At 48.4% G+C, this 12,393-nt stretch overlaps 1 protein-coding gene across 1 annotated transcript; it reads left to right on the top strand.

Moving 5' to 3' along the window:
- Positions 1–6,074: 6,074 nt before the first annotated feature.
- LOC122426828 lies at positions 6,075–12,102 on the top strand (the record flags this gene model as incomplete). Its single annotated transcript, XM_043446026.1, is given in 4 exon segments — positions 6,075–7,229; positions 7,232–7,504; positions 7,507–9,794; positions 10,399–12,102. Coding segments are annotated over 4 exon segments (5,412 nt in total), but the record flags the coding sequence as incomplete, so codon positions are not given.
- Between the last annotated feature and the right edge of the window lie 291 nt (positions 12,103–12,393).

The raw sequence follows: 12,393 nt of genomic DNA, 5'->3' as shown, positions 1-12,393 counted from the left end.
TCCAGTGGAGCTATTTCAAATCCTAAAAAATGATGCTGTGAAAGTGCTGCACTCAATATGCCAGAAAATCTGGAAAATTCAGCAGTGGCCACAGAACTGGAAAAAGTCAGTTTTCATTCCAATCCCAAAGAAAGGCAATTCCAAAGAATGCTCAAACTACCACACAATTGCACTCATCTCACACGCTAGCAAAGTAATGCTCAAAATTCTCCAAGCCAAGCTTCAACAGTTCATGAACCATAAGCTTCCATATGTTCAAGCTGGATTTAGAAAAGGCAGAGGAACCAGAGATCAAATTGCCAACATCCGTTGCATCATAAAAAAACAAGAGAGTTCCAGAAAAATGTCTACTTCTGCTTTATTGACTATACCAAAGCCGTTGACTGTGTGGATCACAACAAACTGTGGAAAATTCTTAAAGAGATGGGAACATCAGACCACCTGACCTACCTCCTGAGAAATCTGTATGCAGGTTAGGAAGCAACAGTTAGAACTGGACACAGAACAACAGACTAGTTCCAAATCAGGAAAGGAGTATGTCAAGGCTGTATATTGTCACCCTGTTTATTTAACTTGTATGCAGAGTACATTCTGAGAAACACTGGGCTGTATGAAGCACAAGCTGGAATCAGGATTGCCAGGAGAAATATCAATAACCTCAGATATGCAGATGACACCACTCTTATGGCAGAAAGTGAAGAAGAACTAAAAAGCCTCTTGATGAAAGTGAAAGAGGAGAATGAAAAAGCTGGCTTAAAACTCAACATTCAGAAAACTAAGATCATGGCATCTGGTCACATCACTTCATGGCAAATAGATGGGAAAACAATGGAAACAGTGACAGACTTTATTACCTTGGGTTCCAAATCACTGCTGATGGTGACTGCAGCCATGAAATTTAAAAATGTTTGCTCCTTGGAAGAAAAACTATGACCAAACTAGACAGCATATTAAACAGCAGAGACATTACTTTGCTACAAAGGTCCATCTAGTCAAAGCTATGGTTTTTCCAGTTGTCATGTATGGATGTGAGAGTTGGACTATAAAGAAAGCTGAGCACTGAAGAATTGATGCTTTTGAACTGTGGTGTTGGAGAAGACCCTTGAGAGTCCCTTGGACTGCAAGGAGATCCAACGAGTCTATCCTAAAGGAGATCAGTCCTGGGTGTTCATTGGTAGGACTGATGCTGAAGCTGAAACTCCAATACTTTGGCCACCTGATGTGAAGTGCTGACTTGTTTGAAAAGACCCTGATGCTGGGAAAGATTGAGGGCAGGAGGAGAAGGGGATGACAGAGGATGAGATGGTTGGATGGCATCACCAACTCAATGGACATGGATTTGGGTAGACTCCGGGAGTTGGTAATAGACAGGGAGGCCTAGTGTGCTGCGGTTCATGAGGTCGCAAAGAGTCAGACACGACTGAGCAACTGAACTGAACTGAACTGGACAGCAAGGAGATCAAATCAGTCCATCCTAAAGGAAATCAGTCCTGAATATTCATTAAAAGGACTAATGCTGAAGCTGAAACTCCAATACCTTGGCCACCTGATGCAAAGAATTGACTCATTTGAAAAGACCCTGATGCTGGGAAAGATTGAGGGCAGGAGGACAAAGGGTTGACAGAGGAATAGAAGGTTGGATGGCATCACTGACTCAATGGACATGAATTTGAGTAAACTCAGGAGTTGGAGATGGACAGGGAGGGCAGGTATGCTGCCGTCCATGGGTTGTAAATAGTCAGAAATGACTGAAGGACTGAACTGATCACTTTTCTGAAATGCTTTGGCTATTTACTCTTGAGTGTTTTTGGAAAGAAATTACTAGTACAACAATGCTTTTAGTGAGGCTAACTTTTTTAAAGTGAGTGATTAACACTGGTGTAAGGGAAATAATTAAATAAATAATACATGGATTTTGCATTTAAAAATCATGGCAGTGGTACTCAGATGACTAAAATCCAGGAAAACTATCAGACTTACAAGGAAAATGAAGGGGATATGTGGGTATGATGGTTACTTTTATGTGTCAACTTGCAAGGTGTTTTTCCCTGACATTAACATTTAAATCAACACACTTCGAGTAGAGCATATCCATATGACTTTCCATAATGTGAGTGGATCTTATCCATTCAGCTGAAGGTGTGAACAGAATAAAAGCACCAATCTGAGCAAGAGGGAATTTTCCAGTGGAATGCCTTCAGACTTCATCTGTACCATAGGATCTCCTGGGTCTCCAAGGTGCAGATGTTGGACTTGCCTGTCTCCAATGAGCCAATTCCTTATAGTAAACATTTTCCTACATATATACATGTCATATTGGCTCTGTTTCACTGAAGAATCCTAACTCATGGAGTACATGCATGCTATATCACGTCAGTTGTGTCCTACTCTTTGCAACCCTATGGACTGCAGCCTGCTGGGCTCCTCTTTCCATGGGATTCTCCAGGCAAGAATGCCCTCCCCTGGGGGATCTTCCCAACCCAGGGATCAAATGTCTCTCATGCATTGTCATCTCCTGCATTGGCAGGCAGGTTCTTTACCACTAGCACCATCTGGGAAGCCCAGCTAATAGAATAGGTCATCTCAAATAGTCTTTCCAGCTTTCACACTAGGTAGAGCTGTGAAGAGGACAGCAGGGGAAAGAAAGTTTGACTGAAATATCAATACCTGATGCTCTGAAGTCCAGACGGGATCACTCTATGTCCTGTTCAACAGGCACATTCACCCCAGTTTCACTGCTTCTGTCCTTCCCTTCCCACCAGGGCCCTTGCACACCAGGTTTTGGAGCATTCCCACTATTCACTCTTCCTGGAGGAGAACTTAGTAGTGCAAAGTAGGTGGAGTCTGGACCCAGGTCAGGATATCTTAATTTCCTGACTCTGCTCCCTGATGATCTTGCAGCACTGGTTTATCAGAGTCCTGTCCTTCTCCAGAATTTGATTGTATCTGCAGAATAAGAGGGCATGACTACAAGATGTCTAAAGTCTCTGGAGGATATGGGTACCTTTCCCCATGCCTGGCCCCTTTACACCCCTTTCTTGATTTGCCTCTGAAATAGTAGAAAGACTTATCTGATTGATAAGTTTAGTAAGGGTAATTGGCTCAGGTCTGCTCTCCTTCTCTTGGGAGCTGCAGAGATCCTCCCTGCCATAACAGGGTCCTACATCTGTGCAGGAAGGCTGCCTCAGCCCAGGACTGCCATTGGGTGGGTAACTCTGCCTAACCATGGGGTCTACCATGAGCAGTGATCTACCTAACAACAGAACCTAGAGTCATGGTCTACAACTGTATGACCATCAGTAAGAAAGTGGCATTCTGCCTACCATATTTCCTCCTGTTTAATTTTCTAAACCTGTTCAGAAATAGAGCAAGAGGCAGGATGTGATTTATGACATTCTTCAGCAAAATGCAACAATTCCTCAAGCCCTTCCACCACTTCAATTCAATAAGACAATGAAGACATCTAATGAGTTAATTCTCTCTAATGGATCAATGTGGAGAGAGAAATGGCACCCACTCCAGTATTCTTGCCTGAAAGATCCCATGAATAAAGGAGCCTTTCAGGCTATAGTCCATGGGGTTGCAAAAGAGTCAGAAATGCCTTAGCAACTAAACAACAACAACAATGGGTTGATGTAATCTTTCATACGTATTATAAGAAACTGAGAAAGGGAAATGCTCTATGGTAAACATCACACAATGATACAGGCTCAGCAGAAAACATATATTAGAGTAAGGCCTTTTTTAAGATCCCTCAAGAAACATACATGACTATCAATCAGTCAGTGGTTTATTCAAAGTTAAAAGAGAATAAGAGTAGACTGTTTAGGTTCAAATCCTTTCCCTCTCCATAACTAGCTATATGAAATTAGTAGGTCATTCAACATCTTTGTGCATCAGTTTTTTCATCTATAAAATGGGGATAATAATGGGGACTTGAAAGACTTGCTATGCACAATGGGGATTCCCTTATGTCTCCACAGTAAAGAATACCTCTACCAATGCAGGAGTCATAGGTTTGAGCCCTGGTTTGGGAGGATCCCCTGGAGAAGGAAATGGCAACCCACTCCAGTAGTCTTTTCCTGGGAAATTCCATGAATAGAGGAGCCTTGTGGGCTACAGTACACGTGGTCCCAAAAGTAAGACACAATTTACTGGCTAAACAACAACAAACATGTTTCATATGCTGTGTTAGTTCCAGATCCACAAGCATTTTACTTCTAGAATAAAATCTGTGGGATCTAGAAAGGAAACTTTTGGCAGAAGTCATGGGAATAGTCAAATTAAACCAAATGTGAATTTGGGCCAGGAACAAGGGTACATTTCTAGACAAACCTGAATTAGAAAACAGAACAATCTTCCCATAACGAACCCCTCAGACTGATATCAGATTCACTAACTTAGCTTCCAAACACAGGCACTGCTTGGGGACACATGACACACACCCGAGCAATGTACCCAGGGCTCTGCTCTCTGATGACACTGGCTTTATTTCCTCTAAACTGCCACCAGGTCTACAGACACATACTTCCCCTTTTTGGCTCCTAAGTCAACAAAAGTGGAAGCTGGAACAGAGAGGGGGGTAACTAACCCAAGGACACATGGTTTGGTAGTGGACAGCTGAGGACTCTGCACTAGAACCCAGGTTTGAGCGGCTGATTAGTGCTCAGCCCAGCTGCAAAGTGCTCCTCGGCTAGGAGGACAAACAGATTTCAAAGCAGGAATCCAAGGCTTATCATATCACTGTGAGGCTGCCAGAGTTAATACCGTGACGGGCGGCCTGGACCTAAGTTTTAGCTTCCCCCGAAATGGTAAGATTCCCTACCCCCATCAGGTAACCTGGAGCCAGCCAATCAATATGCGCCCAGTAAGAACAAAGGGAGAGCTGAAAAGCCCGCGAAAGTCTGTACCGATAGAATTACTTTGCAAACATGTAACCAACCCGCTTAAGCCAGCTACTAACCGCTTTTGCATATCTTATAAATTTGTGTACCAAGCTTGAGCCAGGGCTTTTCTGACCCTGCACCACTGTGATGTTTGTGACAGAAAGCCCTGGCTCGAGACAGTAATAAACTTCCCTTTTTTGCGAGTTGCATTGTCTTGGTAGCCTTCTCTCTTCCCGCTCGGGGATTCGGACATCGGGCATAACATTTGGGGGCTCGTCCGGGATCCCTTGACAGGGAGAAGAGAACGCTTACAGGACAAAGGGGAAGGATAAATAATAACACCGGTGCTCAGGAAGCAGGGGGAGCAAGCCGGCGTAAGGCCAAGGCCAGCGGACGCGCTGGGGGGCAGCCGACTCCGCGAGAAGGCTTTTTTATAAAGGGGGAGCAAGCCGGCGTAAGGCCAAGGCCAGCGGACGCGCTGGGGGGCAGCCGACTCCGCGAGAAGGCTTTTTATAAAGGGGGAGCCAAGCCGGCGTAAGGCCAAGGCCAGCGGACGCGCTGGGGGGCAGCCGACTCCGCGGGAAGGAAAGTTCCTCTCCCGACCCCGAGCCTGGTGAACAGCGGACGTCATTCGGTAAGGTGAATCTGCTACCGGGAGGCAAGAAAATTCAGGGGGCCCGAAAACCCAGCGCTGTGTCGTCGGCCGACGTTTGTTTGTCCGTGTGTTTGTCTTTGGCTCTCCGTGTTTTTGTGTGTGTGTGCCGGCATTGTCTCTAGTCTCGTTCTCTTCTGGTGCATCGTTCTTTCTCACTTCTGACTTATTCTCTCTCTTCCTTACCGTTTATTCTTTGACCATGGGGCAGGGAGAATCTACCCCACTTTCTCTCATGACTGACCATTTTTCGGATGTCAGGGCCAGGGCCCATGACTTGTCTTTGCTAGTCAAAAAAGGTAAATTAATAACTCTTTGTTCTGCAGAGTGGCCCGCCTTTCAGGTTGGATGGCCTCCGGAAGGCACCTTTCAACCGTCCATCATACAGGCTGTGAAGGAGAAGATTATGGCTCCTGATCCCTGGGGCCATCCGAGTCAAGTCCCCTATGTCATGGTCTGGCAGGATCTAGTAGAAAATCCGCCTAAATGGTTAAAACCTTTTGTCTACAAACTTCCTAGTTCCTCCAGTTCACAGGTCCTGGTGATGGAGACCCCCCCGGAGGAAACCAAAAAGAAAGAGGACCCAAAACCAGTCCTTCAGGAATCATCTTATCCAAACCTGATAGATCTAGAAACGGAGATAAGGCCTCCGCCATATGTGCCCTCCTTGCAATCCCCTCCGAGGAGAGAAGCTCCCACAGGTGAACCGAGAGGATTAAGAGGGCCAACGGGAACCGACCGTGAGGGGGGACCAGCATTGGGGACCCGGGGGAAAACTAAGGGAGATAGGGGTAAGCAAGACCCTGGGGACCCAGAGTTACCTTCATCCACTGTTCAGGCGCTCCCCGTCCGAGTGGGACCAACTAACCCGGACGGAGAGCGAACCTATCAGTACTGGCCCTTTTCCACGAGTGACCTGTACAATTGGAAGACCCAAAACCCTCCTTTCTCAGAGAAGCCCCAAGGCCTCATTGACCTCTTAGATTCCATTTTGTTTACTCATAATCCCACCTGGGATGATTGTCAGCAGCTGTTGCAGGTGCTCTTCACCACGGAAGAACGGGAGCGAATTCTGGCAGAGGCGCGGAAACGGGTACCAGGGGTCGACGGGAGGCCAACCGCCCAGCCTCATCTTGTGGACGAGGGGTTTCCTCTGTTGCGGCCTAACTGGGATTTTGAGCGGGTGGAAGGTAGGGAGCGTCTCCGAGTGTACCGCCAGACTCTAATGGCTGGCCTGCGGGCTGCAGCAAGAAAGCCGACAAATCTGGCAAAGGTAAATTTAGTAAGGCAAGAGCCCACTGAAAGCCCGGCAGCCTTCCTAGAGAGGCTGATGGAAGCTTTCAGGCAATATACACCTATGGACCCCCAGGCTGAGGAGTCACGCGCTGCAGTTTTGTTAGCGTTTGTGAATCAGGCAGCCCCAGATATTAGGAAGAAATTACAAAAGGTAGAGGGATTAGGAGAACAGACAATACAGGATTTACTGAAAGTAGCTGAAAAGGTATTTAATAATAGGGAGACCCCAGAGGAAAGGGAAGAGCGAATTCGGCGGGAGGAAAGGGAATTAGCGGAAAAGATCAGGAAAGAAGAGAGGGAACATAGGGCGAGGGAAAACCGGAAGAACCAGAAGGAGCTAGCCCAGATTCTTTTTGCGGGGTTAAAGGCCGGAACAGAATTGAGGGAACCTCGAGACCCCGGACGGGAGAAAAAGAAAAACCAAAAAGGCAGGCCCTAAAGAAGGATCAGTGCGCCTACTGCAAAGAACAGGGGCACTGGAAAAACGAGTGCCCTAAGAGGGACTCAAGGAGAGGAATGACCCAGAGAGAGAAAATCCCCCCCGGAACTCGAGTTCTATATGCGGGGGAAGACAGTGACTAGGGGAGTCGAGACTCGGCACCCCTCCCCGAGTCCTGGGTAACCATACATGTGGAGGGGAAACCCGTTGGCTTCATGGTGGATACTGGCGCCCACACTCTGTTTTAAATCAAAAACTGGGACCAATGTCTAAGAAAGCCAGCTTAGTGCAAGGAGCCACGGGGACAAAAAGATATTGTTGGACCACAGAACGGAAAGTAAATCTAGGGACCCACCAGGTGTCCCATTCGTTTTTGGTGATACCAGAATGCCCAGCCCCTCTACTTGGAAGAGACTTGTTGACTAAAGTTAATGCTCAGATCCATTTTGACCCAGGGGGAATGTCAGTCACGGATGGACTTGGACAACCGATACATGTCTTGTCCCTAGCCTTAAGGGATGAATACAGACTTTTTGCGCCTAAGCCCTCAGAGACCATAGCACTAGATGTACAACCGTGGGTCCATAAATATCCATTGGCCTGGGCAGAAACAGCAGGAATGGGACTAGCTAAACAGAGACATCCGGTCGTCATCGAGCTAAAGGCCGAGGCAGTTCCTGTGAGGGTGAGACAGTACCCTATGAGCCAAGAAGCTCGGCGGGGGATCACTCCCCACATTCGACGGCTCATGGAGGCCGGAATTCTCAGGCGATGCCGATCCCCTTGGAACACCCCCTTACTGCCGGTGAAGAAGCTAGGGGGGACAGATTACAGACCTGTCCAAGACCTGCGAGAAGTCAACAAACGGGTGAGTGACATACACCCAACTGTCCCTAAACCGTATACCCTCCTGAGCAGTTTACTGCCTGAGTACACTTGGTACACTGTGCTGGACTTGAAGGATGCCTTTTTCAGCCTACCCCTGGCAGTCCAGAGCCAAGAGATATTTGCCTTTGAGTGGACTGAGGAGGAGGGCCAACCAGTAGTACAATTAACTTGGACCCGCCTCCCACAGGGGTTCAAGAACTCCCCTACCTTGTTTAATGAGGCTCTGAGTGAGGACCTCTACGAATATCGGGCTTGCCACCCAGAGGTCATTCTGCTACAATATGTAGATGACCTTATGTTGGCTGGAACCACAGAGGAAGCTTGCAGCCGTGCCACTGGGGACCTATTACAGACCCTAGGCATCTTGGGGTATCGCGCTAGCGCAAAGAAGGCACAAATAGCCCGGCAAGAGGTCACCTATTTGGGGTATAAGATCAGGCAGGGGCAAAGGTGGCTAACCCAGGCCATGAAAGAAACAATATTGCAGATACCAGAGCCCAAAAACCCCCGCCAGGTGAGAGAGTTTCTGGGGACTGTTGGATATTGCAGACTGTGGATTATGGGGTTTGCTGAGAAGGCCCGGCCCTTATATGAGGGAAGTAAAGAGACCCCAAAGTGGACTTGGACTGAGCCAATGAAACAGGCTTTCCAGACACTCAGACGGGCCCTACTAGAAGCCCCAGCCCTTGCCCTGCCTAACCCAAATAAGCCATTCCAGCTGTTTATAGATGAAAAGCAAGGAATAGGAAAGGGGGTCTTGACTCAACAATGGGGACCATGGAAGCGGCCGGTAGCATACCTTTCGAAGCGATTAGACCCGGTGGCCGCTGGGTGGCCCCCTTGCCTTCGCATCATTGCAGCTACAGCCCTCCTCGTCCGCGACGCTGACAAGTTGACGTATGGACAGCAACTCTCGGTTTACACCCCCCACGCCGTGGAAGGGGTTTTAAAGCAGCCGCCGGGTAAGTGGATCTCCAATGCCCGCTTGACACACTACCAGGCCTTGCTGCTCGATGCCCCACGGGTGCGTTTTCAGACCCCTTGCTTCCTAAATCCGGCCACGCTCCTACCCAACCCAGAGAAGGACAGCCCTCTCCATGATTGCAGTGAGATACTGGCTGAGGCCCTGGCGGCACGAAAAGACTTAACTGATGTACCCCTAAGCAACAGTGAGCTAGTATGGTTCACCGATGGGAGCAGTTATGTGAAAGATGGGCAAAGGAAGGCGGGAGCAGCCATAGTTGATGATTCAGGGCAGACGATATGGGCTGAGACACTACCCCCAAACACTTCTGCACAAAAAGCAGAATTGATTGCCCTAATACAGGCTCTGGAGCAAGCCAAAGGGAAGAGAGTCACCATTTTTACTGACAGCCGATATGCTTTCAGCACTGCCCATATTCAAGGTCCCATATACCAAGAAAGGGGATTTCGGACAGCTGAGGGAAAAGAGGTCAAAAATCTGCCTGAGATTCGCAGGCTCTTGGAAGCTGTCCAACTACCCCGGGCAGTAGCTATAGTACATGTCCCCGGTCACCAGAAGGGAGAAGACCCTAAGGCGCTGGGCAATCGTGCTGCTGATGCGGCCGCTCGAGAAGCAGCTAGCCGGGACTATGCCGCCCCCATATTAGCCGTGGGACTTCCACCCCCTGGTATGGGGACCTTGCCACCAGTTCCCGAATATTCCCTCCCCGATCTCGCCTGGATCAACAAGGATACCACCCTCCAGAAAGATGACCAAGATGGATGGTACCGAGACCAAAACAACAACCTGATCTTGCCTGCCTCCCTGGGTCATCACCTGTGTGAACACCTGCACACAACTACACACTTGGGAGAAAAAAAGACCCTAACACTTCTCCAGATGGCCTGCCTGAGGTTCCCTCGTCAAAATGTAACTGTACGAGAGATAATTCAAGCCTGCAAAGCGTGCCAGCTGATGAGGGCAGAGAAGAAGCAGCACTCGGGAACGAGGTCGACGGGATTGGACCCTGGGTTCATTGCAATCACGTGCGGCAAGCCACATCGGAAGAACAGGAAAAAGCGCGAGCAGAATGGAAGGCGAGTCCTCACCCGTCAAATCCTTTGAAACTGAAACTTGTCCGCTGGGAGACCTCCTAATTCTCCTGCTGATGGCAGCTCTCATCGACCCAGGAGCGACCAGTCATAACCCCCATCAACCTGCTAAGATCACATGGAAACTCAACGACGGGCAAACTCATGAGCTGCTCGATGAGACCTCAGGAATCCACCCTCCAAACACCTGGTGGCCGGACCTGAACTTCGACCTCTCAAGCCTCTTCGCAAAGCAGGACGGTCTCCATGATAAGTACTATAGGGATGGGATAAAAAACCATAGGTTGGGGTTTTGGGCTTGCCCGGGCTATGTAAAAAATAACTGGAAAACCTGTGGTGGCATAGAAAGCTATTATTGCAGGAGCTGGAGTTGTGTGACCTCTTGTGATGGACCCCAGAGGTGGGATGTCGGAAACAGAGATCTAGTTAGCTTCACCTTCAAGGACCGTAGACACCAGGGGCCTCAGGTACGAGTACGATTTAACCAGGAACGGGCGAAGAAAGAAAACCGCTGGACCTCAGGACTGACTTGGGGTTTTCAGCTCCACGTAAATTGGCCCGGCCCCTACCCAGGCGAGCTTTTAATCATTAAACAGGTTATTGAGCCGGTGCAGGTACATAGTTTAGGTCCCAATCTGGTCAAAGCATTACAGGGGCACAAGGCGACCCCCAAGCCAACCCCCTTCAGACCAAGCTTGCCAGGAACATTTAACATCTCCTCTACCCCTAGCCTCAGAGGCAAACTGACAGAAACCCCTGGCCCTCTGGCTGTTACCATTAGCTCAGCAATTCAGGACCCCCTATGGGCCTTAGTGAATGCAGCCTTTACGGTCTTAAACCATACCAACCCTAATGCAACCCAGTCCTGTTGGCTTTGTTATAATCTTCACCCCCCCTTCTATGAGGCCATAGGCCTCAATGTCTCTTACTACTTATCTTCAGGCCAGAACCCACCCCCATGCCGATGGGAAGAACGCAAGGTTGGTCTCACAATGAATGAAGTTTGGGGACAGGGACTCTGTTTGGGCACAGTGCCACGTGATAAAACTTCCCTCTGTGCCCGGACTATTAGTAACCTACGCTTATATGGCAAAAATTGGATTGTGCCAGAGGTTGGGGGCTGGTGGATTTGTTCACATACTGGGCTAACCCCATGTTTAAATGTGAAGGTTTTTAACCAGAGTCAAGAATTCTGTGTTCTGGTTGCTGTAATGCCAAAAATCTTATACCACTCTGAAGAGGTTATGTACTCACATTGGGACCGAGAATTGCCAAGACAAAAGAGAGAGCCAATCAGTGCGATCACCATGGCAGCCTTGTTCAGTCTTGGGCTGGCAGGAGCAGGGACAGGAATAGCTTCACTATCTCTGCAAGGCCAAGGGTTTTCTTCCCTACGAGCCGCCATAGATGAAGATATAACTCGCATAGAAGAATCAATCAGCCACTTAGAGAAGTCTCTGACTTCCTTGTCTGAGGTGGTCTTGCAGAATAGGAGAGGATTGGACTTGATTTTTCTCCAACAGGGTGGGGTCTGCGCGGCTCTGGGAGAAGAATGTTGTTTCTATGCAGACCATACAGGAGTGGTAAGAGAATCTATGGCAAAAGTAAGAGAAGGGCTGGCGCAACGAAAGAGGGAACGGGAGGCCCAGCAGGGATGGTTTGAGTCTTGGTTTCAACGCTCCCCCTGGCTGACCACCTTAGTTTCCACCCTCCTGGGCCCGCTTATAGTGCTATTATTAACACTCACATTTGGCCCTTGTATTTTAAACCGGCTAATGTCATTTATTAAAGAACGTCTAAATACCATTCAGATTATGGTATTGAGGCAGCAATATCAGATGGTAGCTCAGGATGAAGAGAAGGATTCCTCTACAGGAACAAGAAGACAGGGGGGAATGTGAGGCTGCCAGAGTTAATACCGTGACGGGCGGCCTGGACCTAAGTTTTAGCTTCCCCCGAAATGGTAAGATTCCCTACCCCCATCAGGTAACCTGGAGCCAGCCAATCAATATGCGCCCAGTAAGAACAAAGGGAGAGCTGAAAAGCCCGCGAAAGTCTGTACCGATAGAATTACTTTGCAAACATGTAACCAATCCGCTTAAGCCAGCTACTAACCGCTTTTGCATATCTTATAAATTTGTGTACCAAGCTTGAGC

This window comes from Cervus canadensis, chromosome 2, assembly GCF_019320065.1.
Source record: "Cervus canadensis isolate Bull #8, Minnesota chromosome 2, ASM1932006v1, whole genome shotgun sequence".
Classification (NCBI taxonomy): domain Eukaryota; kingdom Metazoa; phylum Chordata; class Mammalia; order Artiodactyla; family Cervidae; genus Cervus; species Cervus canadensis.
Note: the sequence above shows the minus strand (reverse complement) of the source record. Positions and strands in the feature narration are given on the sequence as shown.